The 13087-nt window shown below is 43.4% G+C and overlaps 1 protein-coding gene across 2 annotated transcripts in view; it reads right to left on the minus strand.

Moving 5' to 3' along the window:
• Positions 1-13087, minus strand: part of LOC144721178 (complement C3) — a 239441-nt gene that overhangs the window by 97581 nt on the left and 128773 nt on the right. For both annotated transcript variants that reach the window (XM_078598569.1, XM_078598568.1), the window contains exons 18-21: positions 9373-9475; positions 7534-7616; positions 6594-6733; positions 13-91 (exon numbers count right to left, since the gene is read on the minus strand). In XM_078598569.1, coding sequence (XP_078454695.1) covers positions 13-91; positions 6594-6733; positions 7534-7616; positions 9373-9475 — 405 coding nt within the window. The remainder of the gene's footprint in view (positions 1-12; positions 92-6593; positions 6734-7533; positions 7617-9372; positions 9476-13087) is intronic.

The raw sequence follows: 13087 nt of genomic DNA on the forward strand, positions 1-13087 counted from the left end.
ATGTCCACACACCTGTGGATTTCTGACTGGGCTTTGCTCCAGATTTTGATGTGCTGCAAATTGACTCAACAATATCCATTTCTGTCAAAATCTATTTGGCACAAGAAATAGAGAAATTATTTAACAGATCATGCCATGAAGATACACAAATACGTTGATTAAAACATGGTACACACTTTGCGCAAATAAGCATATCAGTGTGAAAGCAAAGCACATGCATCCACAACGAACTGTGTACGTCTATCTTATATTAATAACAAATAAGACATTACAGCACAAAAACAAACACGACACAGGACGAGCCTCTCGGCAGGAACCTGCCAGTACAGGAAAATATAATTAATCCACTTGTTAACTTAGTAAAGCCTGTCTGAGTCTCAATACTCATTCCGTAAGGTCCTAAAAAGTTTTTGCAATGTGGATGGTTTCTATGTGACATCCTGATTGAGTATTTTATGATTTAAAAAAACGTAGAAAATGTAGGATATTGGGTGTGACTTCCGGTGATGTCATGGCCAAGCGAGGAGTACTTGAACAAACCTCTCTGACCTCTACTATAGTAAACAACCCTACAAGTCCAGCATACCACCTCATTTACTCATCAACCGTGATTTTTATCCTTTTTAAATATTTTATATTAAGTTCGCTTGCTTGTTTGCGTGCTTGCTTGCTTACGACCGTGCAAATCTTTCGGTCGTTTTTTAACCCACTTCCCGTGATCCAATCGAGCTGACATTTTCCACACAGACTCGTTGTGCGAGACAATTAATGTTCGTGAAAATGTTTTTCAAAAATTTTACACTTTTTAGGCAAAAAAAAATTATTTTACATTTATTCAAATACAACTCATTCATGGCTTTGGCTAAATGTCACAGTGTAGGAGCCCAGAGCGTAACCCCTCCACAAGCCGTGGCGGAGTAGCGCAGTTGGTAGCGCCCTTGCTTCCTATGCCAAAGGTTGCGGGATCGATCCCCGCGTCCTCCACAGGCGAATATATTTTTAAATCCTTTATATTAAGTTCACTTGCTTGCTTAGGACCGTGCAAATCTTTCGCTCGTTTTTTAACCCACTTCCCGTGATCCATTCGAGCTGACATGTTCCACACAGACTCGTTGTGTATGACAATTAATTTTCGTGAAAAAAAAAATCCAAAATTTTGCTCTGTTTAGGGAAAACAAATTAAATATTTAATTACCAATTGCTTAATACTGGCAGACAATCATCTGACCCATAGGTGGCAGCCATCTCAAGCCAGAGGACGAGAAGACTCTAGCCGCCACGCATATAAAGGATTTATAGTGAAAAACTTTGTTTTTACGGGTTTACTTGTTCGTTGTCTTAGAAGCCTCGAAGGGGTTTGTTTTTAATAAAATTATTCTGCCTTTTGGGGCATTATGTTAACACGGCTGCTTGAATTGTGGCCGAAACGTCGTGAGAATTTTATCTTATTATGTTTAAATAAAACATATTATGTTTTATTTTTATTATTTTATTACTTCCCTTCTACGTGACTTTACCGAAAAAACCAAGAAGATGAATCCCTGCAGTCACGAAAGCTTTAAATGTTTATTTTTATGATTTTATTATTTCCCTTCTACGTGACTTTACCGAAAGAACCAAGAATATAAAGCCTATTACCTTTAATTTGGCTGCAAAATTGGAGATCAGAACAAGATGTGGGCCCCGCACATATGTTGCAACACTTGTGCAACAAATCTTCGCCAGTGGTTGAACAGAAAAGGAAATATATGCCTTTTGCAGTGTCAATGATTTGGAGAGAGCCAACAGATCATATCAGCAATTGTTACTTTTGCATGGCGCCTCCAGTTGGGAAAGGTGTGTCAAAGAAGAAAAAGTGGACTGCATTATCCAAACATTCCATGAGCTATACACCCAGTACCTCACAGAGAAGGATTGCTGGTTCCTGATGCAAACGAATCAGTCTCACTTGAGTCAGACAATGGAAGAGAAAGAGGATTAAACTTCTGGTCCTGAACCATCAAGGTTACATGACCCAGAGTTTCTCCCATCCTCCTCCTCTGAACCACACCTCATAACACAAGGGGAACTGAAAGACCTTGTCAGGGATTTGTAACTACCCAGACTACAGGAGTGGAATCTCCTGGCAGGTGATTTTAGGCGTTCCATGTTCAGTGACCGTCAAAAGAATCTTGTCCCATTCTTCTTCATAGAAGGTGATCTTGTAGCCCGCGACAACATCGATAGTGTGATGGCAGCCCTCAACATCGTTCATGATCTAGATGAGTGGAGACTGTTCATTGCTTCATCGAAGATGAGTCTTAAAGCTGTTTTGTTGCATAATGGCAATGTTTTGCCATCAATTCCAGTTGGTCATGCAGTCCATATAAATCAAACCTATGACAACATGAAACAACTTTGGAGGTGCATAAACTATGACCAACATCAGTGGCAGCTTTGTGTCGATTTGAAGATTGTTGCTCTCTTGCTTGATCTGCAGACTGGATACACAAAGTACTGCTGTTTTCTCTGCGAATGGGATAGTCGCGCGAGAGATTCCCACTACATCAAGATAGATTGACCACTCTGGCAGTCATTGGAGCCTAGGAGGAAAAGTGTTCAGCATCCACCACTTGTTTAATGAAGGAAGATTTTGTTACCACCCTTACACAACAAGCTGGGTCTGATGAAGAACTTTGTCAAAGCCATGAACAAAATACAAGCAGCTTTCAAGTATCTCCGTGGAAAATTTTCAATGTTAAGTGAAGCTAAGATAAAGGAAAATGTATTTGTTAGTCGTCAGATTCGTGAACTTCTTAGAGATGATGGATTTGACAGTGAACTGCGTGGCAAGGAAAAGACGGCATGGAAAGCCTTCCAGTTAGTGGCAACAAATTTTCTCGGAAAAAACAAGGCAGACAACTACAGGGATTTGCTAGAAAACCTCAAGGTATACAAAAGCCTTGGTTGCAACATGTAACTAAATATAAAATGTTTGCACTCTTATCGAGATTTTTCCCACTGAACTGCAGAGCAGTGAGCGACGAGCATGGCAAGCGATTTCACCAGGACATTGCAACAATTGAAAAATGCTATCAGCGCAAATGGAGCCCATCAATGCTTGTAGACTATTGCTGGACAATGACAAGAGATGCTCCATTGAATGATACAAGAGACAAGCCAAGAAGCACCGAGTAGACACTGAATAAGGACTGAACTATGTACTTATATATACATTATAGTTTTGCCTTTTGTTTCATAATACATTTTATTTATATAACCCTTTTGCTAATTTTTTAAGTATTACATGAACAGGACAGGTGACATGTTATCATGTAAAGCAACCATAAACACATGCAAAGACCTAGGTTTACAATTATGAGTAAAACTTTACTATCTACACAATATACATAGACGTAAAATATAAAAACATAATATCTTGGGAACAGTAGACAATCGTTTGTATTAATTGTCATATTATAATTCAGCACAATAATAAACAACACATTTAATCTCTGAAGCAGATGACATCTAAAAATTGTAGACCAGTGTAATTGGACGCCAAGGGATGGGAGTGTCAACTCATTACCTTCCGGAGAGAATTGAGGACAACTCTTACCAGGGAGCCATTATCTATGTTCTGAAACATCTACCGAAATCACTACGAATCCCGGAATCTTTGGACACACAGCCTGTTAAGCTGCAGTGGATTGTTAAAGGCTACCGAGTTGGAAAGAGAGCCAGAAGAAATTTGGAGACCAACAACTCGAGACATCACCCCCTGCTGATCCTGTTCACGACCCACCACGGCGCCACTGAGGAATTGAAGGGAGCGAGGATAGCAAGAGGGAACGGCACGTCACTTGAGGGTAATCGTGTCTTTATCATGCCCTACTTAACCTTATTCTGCCTCTGCACAGGGACTTGGTGGGGAGAGCTGGGATATGCTCCCAGCTGCTCTACCCAGCGAAGCTGTGACTCCACGTCAGAGGGAGAATACTTGACTTCCTGACTCGGGGCGAGGTGATGGGAAACAAGGAGGTGCAGGAGATTCTGCAGGGCCCGAAAGGGAATGGAGGGAAACCTGAGCTGGTGATCAGGAGGCAGAAGCCCACCAGCATGAGGCACAGAATAGGCTTGGTCTGCGTCTGCATTGACGGCACCCAGACGGCGTGTCTCCTTTAAACGTTTTTTCTTTTATATTTGCCTTTTCTCCTCTCTTGGATAAAGTTCCCGATTTTCGGCAAAGCCCAGATGGGATTTATTAGGAACAGATATTCGGCTGACAATATTAGGACTCTGATCAATCTGGTGGAGATCACCTCGATGGACAACATGATCACCTATGCCCTTATTCTGGATGGGAAAAAGACATTCCATAGGGTTGAATGAGCCTTTCTGTTCTGGGCAATGGACAAGTTCAGCGACTCTCCCCCGTTTATTGACATGTGTAGACTCTATGATTCTGTAGTTGTAAACGGTTTAGCATCTCCCAACTTTGGCCTGAGTAGGGGTACAAGGCAAGACTGCCCTCTTTATCCACTAATTTTAACTTTGACCATGGAGCCATTTGCAGACAGCATCAGGATGAGTCAGCAGATCTCGGGAGTATGGTACAGCACAGTAGAAAACAAACTTAACCTGGCATTCTGGCCTTAGCCTTAGTGAAGGAATACAGAGGTGTTTCAGGATACAATTTAATTGTTACTAAATTGGAGTTGCTGCGCGTATCACTGTGTCCCCAAGCCCCCAGAGGGATTGGTGCCCTTCAAGTGGTCGCCAGCTCACATAAAGTACCTCGGCGTTGATTCCTTCCTCCTGGGTGCTGCTTTTCCCCCCTTGCTCCAGGAGATTGGTTCTTCCCTGTCCACGTGGGCAGATTTCTACATCTCGCTTTATAATAGGATGCATCTAATTAAGATGCTGATTCTCCTTAAACTCCTTTTTTACTTGCGGATGGTTCCTCCCAGCATTCCAATGCCTTTTTCAAAGCACTACATTCCCAAATCTCATCTTTCATCTGGAATCGCAAACTTGTGCTGCAAAGGAAGGCAGCTTGGATCTCCTTGATTTTCTGAAATATAATAGGGCAATAGCTCTGCAAAGCATAAAACGCTGGCTCGACCCTACAAAAGCCAAGACTGGTAAATGGTCGGAAGAGGAATCTATAAGCCCATGCTCCTTTCTGGCTTTTCCCTAGCTTTGGCAAGAGACAGGCCTAAAGGGATTAAGCCGGTGTTGGCAGTCATCGTGATGCTGGGGATATGTCGAGATAGGTGCATCTCTTTTCATGTTCCTCTCCATAGAAGATCCCCACTGTGGGAAAACCCAACCCTGAAAGTGGGGGGTAAAGAGATTACGTGGGCTATTTTGGAAGAATTCAGAAGAGTTGGAGATCTCCTGTCCAGGGAGGGTAGTGTGTTATCTTTTAATCAGTTGCAGGGCAAGTACAATATTCCACGGTCGCACTTTTTTTTATAAATTTCCAGATTAGAGACGCCATCACAAAAGCCCCAGGCAAGAACCTAAATGATTCGTTGTACCCAATCAAAGATTGGTTGGATATACCAAAAACTAAATATAGGCTAGCAGAGCCTTATTGTCTAAACGATGGTTAGAGTGCACTTACCAGACCAATTACTAGGAAACTTTGTAGCATGCTAATGCCTTACGTTATTCCCCAACAACACAAGTGGACCCAAATCTGGCAACCTAAAATTGACCCAAGAGCATTACCGATGAGGCGTATCCAGTTTAAATGTATGAATGATGCTTACATGACCAACGAAAAAAGAGCAAAATTCGTGGTCCAATCGTATTTCCACACCTTGTGGCTATGCTCAGACACAATTAAACTTTACTGGGACATTATGAACGTGTTCAATAAGATCTGTGGCACCAATATCTCCTCTTCAGTCAAAACCACTCTGTGGGGCCTGAAACTTGGCGTTCTGTCGAAACATCAGCATGCCTTATTACAAATCATCAACGTTACGGCTAGGAAGGCAATTTTTTCCAATTTGAAATAATATTAACTCCCCTGATGGATACAATTGCATACCACTTAAGTGACACGCTTAAAACCAGAGAGTGGGAGTTTAAAGCAGATGGTTGCCATTTTTACGGAGCCTAAATGAGGCATATGCAAGGTTTGGTGGAGGGGATGGGTGTTCTCGTGGGACTGACCCCCCCCCCCCCACTTTCTGGAAACTGGCAGGAGCATATTATAGCTCAGAGGAACGTAAGTTTACAAGCTCACAGGTCACGTGTAAATTATTTAACTTGTGGTGTTGTGCAGCACGCCTTTCCCTTTTCCCACCCAGCGTCTCCACCCCCACACCCACTCTCTTTCACCCCCTTCTTCCCTTTTATGTCTGTTATCTTCTCACCCCCAGAAAACTTTCACTTCTCTGGTAGAGGCTCCCCACTTAGGTGGGACCGTGAGCCTGATCTCCCCTCTTCACCAAACCCTGCTGCAACGATCTTGGGCTTTTGCTGGCGGGATTTATGTTCCCCCGTTCTTGCACTGTGATTTGTGCTTCGTACCGGGCTCGCATTAAGTGGAAATACATTTTTTTTAAAATATATATTGTGTATGTGTGGGTAGTGCTGACCGTTAAGGATTCTTCCATGTAGTTATATAGAATGACCCGTATTTCCGTTTGCTCGCCTCGTTTCACCGAGTAGGGCAAGTGAAGTTTGATGAAGAAATCTTTGGTAGAAACCAGTAATAATGGGTCCGCCAGACACACTCCTACAAAACACAGAAGCACCCACAGTACAGATAACCCCGAAACAAGCTGTCAGAAATATGTTTGAATGTTATACCATGCCCATTAAAATAAGTATTTGTGGTTTATTGAGCGCCCTTTATGTGGAGTGTTTTTAAGTGCTTTACATTTACCTCTGAGCCTTAAACCTCAAACTTTTACAAGGGAAGTTATCCCTGTGTGGCATTAGTCTGCTAGTAGAGGGAGATTATTTCCACGTGCAATCCCAATTGAGTAAGTTGCAGTGTAATTTGTTGTACTCAATAAATTTAAACCATGATGCCACCACACAATGGTCTACTCATTTTATAATGTGGTTACGGGATCTCAACGTCTTTAGTGAAGCAAACAGCATGTAATGCATGATTAAATCACCCCTGGCCTGCCAGATTGGGACCACAAACCACTACATGTGGTAAATGCGCTACCGCTGGGCCATGTCAATGAGCCACATGCGTCGCCATGCCCAATATCTTTCCACATCAGGACTGCACCCCCAACCATGCCATGGTTATGCCCATCCACCTGCTACAGTTCATCAGTCAAGACAGCAACCACTCATGGAGAGCAAATCCGGCACTAGGGAAAAAGTCTGTCAGACAATGAAACGCTAATGCCACGGGTCTGCTAAGGCTTAGCTCTAGCTCAAATGAGCTGGCTCAAAGCCATGCTTAACTTGATTTTGTTAAGCTGAGCCTAAGAAGTCACATGAGCAGCTGAACTGCTCATGTGGCTCAATTTGTCACAACATAATATGAATGAATACACAAAGGAATAAACGTACCTCGAGTTTTAGAGATGCTTACGGCCTGCATGTTCCACGTAGTTATGGTATCTGGTAATTGTAATCTAATCTGAGGATGTCTTCTAAAGAGAAAATACACAATTTCAGTGAATAAGTTATTTCCACAGTCTGTATAACGTCTTGATTACAGAGGTAATTTGGGTCATTTTATATTCGAAATTTGGATTCATTCAGCACTCATTAAGATGGTGTTCAAGTTATTTGATTCACATTTTAATTTTGAGTAAGGCAAAATAATGATCTGGCCAAATTGTGTCGTTAAGACCCTCCAATAACCACGTCACCTGAGACAGCCTCTTAAATATATATCATATCTTCACAGGAACCAATACAATTTAAACTGAACATTATCCACAACAAATGAATGCTTTCTCGTTTCATTCCAATTCAACTGGGTCAATATTTTCCATTATATGTGTAGTAAGACCAATTGAGTCGCAGACGTTATTCTTCAGTGATAACACATTTATTACATAACAAGTATATACAAAAGGGGTAACTGCCCCTTTGCCAGATACAGCCCAGGGTGGTGACCAACCAGCTAACTACACTACCATACAGCAGTTATGGCTACGACGGACCTGACCCCTACTCGGGTCCCAGGCCACGTGTTGGTGCTCTTCAGATGTAGAACGTGGAGCTTCCAGTTTGCAGAACCAAGCGACCCCGGTCCCTCCCAGGGATCCAACTTATATCCTCCCGGGTCAGGGCCGGCTCCACCCTCAGCCCCGCCCACCTTCGCGAGCGTTCCAGCTCTCTCTTAATCCCTATCGAGAGCTATCCACGGACACGTGATCACCCCCTAGCCCCCCCCCCCCACCACTTGAGGGCCTCTCTATGGCCACTTGGGATCACGTGCCTACGGGGTCAACCAGAGTGCCATGTCTCGGTGCAACGCTGTCCCTGAGATGACACTCTCCCGCTTCCTCCTGTTGGAGCCCACACTGCACGCCATGCGTGGTGCCCTCGCTATCCCAGTGCTCACCAAGCCCTGCTAGGGCTGGTACTACACCCACCTACGGGGTGTACGTGATGACAGTGCATCACACACCGTGCTCTGCTAGAGCCAGTCTCTCTCAGCAACACACACGATGCTGTCTGCGACGTAAGTACATCGCCTGCCATGGCCCTCCAGGGCCGGCACCACACAGTGACATCCCCAATGTCACTACATGTGTTGTGTGGTGACGATGGACGTGAAGAAATAACTTCTTGTAGGGGCTTACGGCAGTTTATTATGACTGGGAAAGTACACTTACACCAGAGGTAGGTGTCTGCTACACTGGGTCCTTCGTGTGGACCCCAGGCTCTACTCTTATCTCTAGCCTTGGCTATCCCCTTGGGTTCTCTCACTCGAGTCAGGACAGGGCTTCAGCCAACACCGCCTGACCGAGGAGAGCAACCCCTCTAACTCTTAGCCGGCTCTCACAGATTCTTCGAGCCCTGCCCTAGGCTATCTCTCCGGCTCTCCCACTCGTCGAACCTAGACGGGGGTTCAGCCAACACTGTCCGGTCACGAGCGGAAAAGACCTCCTTCAGCCAGTCTCGGTCCTGGCTCCCACAATGACCCCGCTTTTGTTATGAGGTCCCCCTTAAGTCCCCCTGGGCGGCTCCTCTTCCTTTCTCAGACCTGCCCTCGTTCTTCTCGATATCTCCTTATGGTGCTCATGAAATGACGTCATTACACCTCATGGTGCTCATGACGTCACGTCATCACACCTCATGGCGCTCATGACATCACGTCATCCAATACTCCTCTACATATGTATTACTCATTGTAACTCCTCGACCTACGTTTTGAGGCAAGGCGAGCCTTACCCGCTTGCAGGAATTTTGTATTTATTCCATCCCCAGCTTTGAGGAAAGTATGACCTCATATTAACTTCATCTTCATTCATCAAGTCCAATTCCATAAAATCATCTGAAAGTAAAAGCAAGTAATGTCATCGTCTTTACACATTGAAAGTACAATAAGACGGACAAATGTTAAGTCAAATGTACCAATCATGATGGTCAAATTTATGAAACAAACAGAGACATATCATTATCTCTTTCAAACAAGCATTGAAAATTGGCCAAACTATTTTTGGGGCAAAATACTAACTTTAATGATAAAAAGCCTAACGTCACATAATTGAATTCCACTTGAACAGGGAAAAAGAGTTGAAATTAACATCTATATGTTGAAAATATTCCAATCCCATGCCTGTAATTAATACTATTTTATTTTATCAGGCAAGGTCCATATACAGAGGGAAAACAGTATTTGATCCCCTGCTGATTTTGTACATTTGCGCACTGACAAAGAAATTATCAGTCTATAATTTTAATGGTATGTTTATTTGAACAGTGAGAGACAGAAAAACAACAACAAAATCCAGAAAAACGCATGTCAAAAATGTTATAAATTGATTTGCATTTTAATGAGGGAAATAAGTATTTGACCCCCTCTCAATCAGAAAAATTTCTGGCTCCCAGGTGTCTTTTATACAGGTAACAAGTTGAGATTAGGAGCACACTCTTAAAGGGAGTGCTCCTAATCTCAGCTTGTTACCTGTATGTTCACAGAAGCAATCAATCAATCAGATTCCAAACTCTCCACCATGGCCAAGACCAAAGAGCTCTCCAAGGATGTCAGGGACAAGATTTTAGACCTACACAAGGCTGTAATGGGCTACAAGACCATCGCCAAGCAGTTTGGTGAGAAGGTGAAAACAGTTGGTGCGATTATTCGCAAATGGAAGAAACACAAAATAACCGTCAATTTCTCTCGGCCTGGGGCTCCATGCAAGATCTCACCTCGTGGAGTTGCAATGATCATGATAACGGTGAGGAATCAGCCCAGAACTACACGGGAGGATATTGTCAATGATCTCAAGACGTACGTGTGGTGAGTGTGTGTACGCGAGGTGTGTGTACACGTGGTGAGTGTGTGTACGCGTGGTGAGTGTGTGTACACACACGTGGCTAAAGAGCGCCGCGGCTCAAGGGCGCCAGGCTAAGCGCGGGCACCACCACCACAACAACACCAACCACAACCACCCACACCACCACAACAACAACCACAACCACCCACACCAACAACAACCACCCGCACCAATAACAACCACCCACACCACGTCGGGGCTTACGTCGAGGCCTACGTCGGGGCCTACATCGAGGCCTACTTCGAGGCCTACGTCGGGGTCTACGTCGGGGCCTACGTCGAGGCCTACGTGTGGGGCGCTCGTCAATGGAAGCAGAACAATGAAGCTGATGGGCCAAACATCTCGCCTCTCCACGTCCACATCACGGCGTGTGCGGCAGCGTGTGCGTTGTGCTGCATGGGTGTGGGCTGTGCGTGAGAGTAGGTGAGGGTGAGCTGCGTGTGAGTGAGCTGTGTGTGTGTTTTAATTTAGTGTTTAAATATGTCAATTCTCCTGCTGTGTATCTTACTGCTGTCCCTCCCGGCCATATCTAGTGCCACACTCAACTCTACAAACGGCTACCCGCGTTACTTCGCGTCAATACTTATTGCTAAATTTGCCACTACACCTGCTAATGAAACAACTTAAGAAAACACTTCTACACTCCATCATTGTATCCTTTTAAACCCTATCTTTGTCCCATTACTTCACCAGTACTCCTTCCAAACTTCATTCTGCTCTTAAAAATAACACCATCTGCGAGCTGCTGCTATTCGTCCAAGGTTCGTCGCTCTTCATCCTTTCACAGAAAATACCTGTGCAAACTATTAATTCTACTTTTCTTATTTCTGGGTGGTATTGAGCTACATCCTGGCCCAAATGTAAAGAACTCGTATAATTCTTTAGATTTTTCTGGCAGAAAAGGTGTTGGTGTTCTACATGTCAACATCAGAGGGCTTATGATTAAATTAAGTCAACTAAAACTAGAAGTGGCAAATCTTGACCCGGACATTTTTTGCCTAACAGAAATATTTCTCACTCCTGCCGTCAATGACTTGCAGATTACGATTTACAACAACAACCTTTTTCGGCTTGACCGAGGATCTAAAGGAGGTGGAATTGCCATCTATGTTTGTTATACTATTGCATGTTCACCAGCTCACTCCTTGTTTAAAAAATGTTGCTTTGAAGGTCTGGCTCTCAGAATAACTCTCCCTAAAATAAACAGATATTGGTAGTGTGCTGCTATAGACCGCCTAGTGGGAAAGATGTTGAAGCTGCATCTGCACTGAGAGAGCTTCTTGGGGGCCTCCCTAAAGGTGAAATAGTTTTAGTGGGTGATCTAAATTGAAATTGGCTAAACCCACCGGCCGTGGCTACATATTTAGCAGATGAATTTAACCTGTTTCAATTAATAAATGTCCCCACAAGACCCAACCTAAAAAATCCGGGACAGTCATCTCTGCTTGACGTCCTATTGACAAATGCCCCTCACAAGTTCGCACTGACTGGTGTTCTGGGTAATAACCTTAGTGATCACTCCTTCATTTTTGGGGTGAGATCATCAGCCAGACCCAAAGCCCCCCCTAAATTGGTTGAGAAGCACTCCATGAGACACTTCAGCACTCAGGCATTTACTAATGATGTGTTTCACTCGGATATTGACAAGGTCTGTGATATTCCAAACCTGACTACGGCTTGGGAGACTTTCAGGTACACGTTTCTCCAAATTCTTAACAAACATGCTCCGTTGGTTAGATTTAAAATGAAAGGCAACCGCCCACCATGGTTTGATCCTTTGATTACAAAGCTCATGAAAACTAAGGACAAGGCTTGGGCATGTGCTCAGAAAAGTAATTTGGTCAATGACTGGCTAGAATACAGGATTTTAAGGAATAGATGCGTAAAAAAAATACGGCATGCAAAAAATGACTAATTTTCTTCCACTCTCCTTGAATCACATGGAAATTCCAGGATTTTCTGGAAAACAATCAAATGTATCGAAAATGCATTCAAAACATATAATCTGCCCGTTGAGCTTAACCGAAATGGGGAATATTTTTCAGATCCCCAAAAAATAGTTGACAATTTTAACTTTCATTTTTCTGAAGCTGGTACCCTATTTGATAATGCATTGGGAGTCACCCCTGCTCATGAAAATTCCTACACCCCTATCCAAACATTAAGCGAATTTAGTTTTCAGCCAATCTACGAAAGTAATGTTCTGAAACAACTGTCCTACCTCAAAGGGTCCTCCTCTACCAGAGCAGATAGTATTCCCGTCTTTGCTCTACTAACTGTTGGTCACCTAATATACAAATCTATAGCCCATATTTTCAACCTGTCTATCAAAGAAGCATCAGTTCCTCTAGAATGGAAACATTCCTATGTTCGTCCACTTCACAAAGGGGGCCCTAAAGATGATCCAAATAACTACCGACCTATCTCAATTTTGTCCCCGTTGATGATTTTTTTGTAAAAAATTATTGAACTACCAAATTAGCAGTTTCCTGTCTGCCAACAATCTATTACATCTAAAACAATCTGGGTTCCGAAAAAAATACAGCACCACATCTGTTGCATTAGACTCTCAGAATCACATTTACAGTAGCCTTGATAATAAGCAG

This window comes from Lampetra planeri, chromosome 11 (assembly GCF_965212315.1).
Source record: "Lampetra planeri chromosome 11, kcLamPlan1.2.h2, whole genome shotgun sequence".
NCBI classification, from domain to species: Eukaryota; Metazoa; Chordata; class Hyperoartia; order Petromyzontiformes; family Petromyzontidae; genus Lampetra; species Lampetra planeri.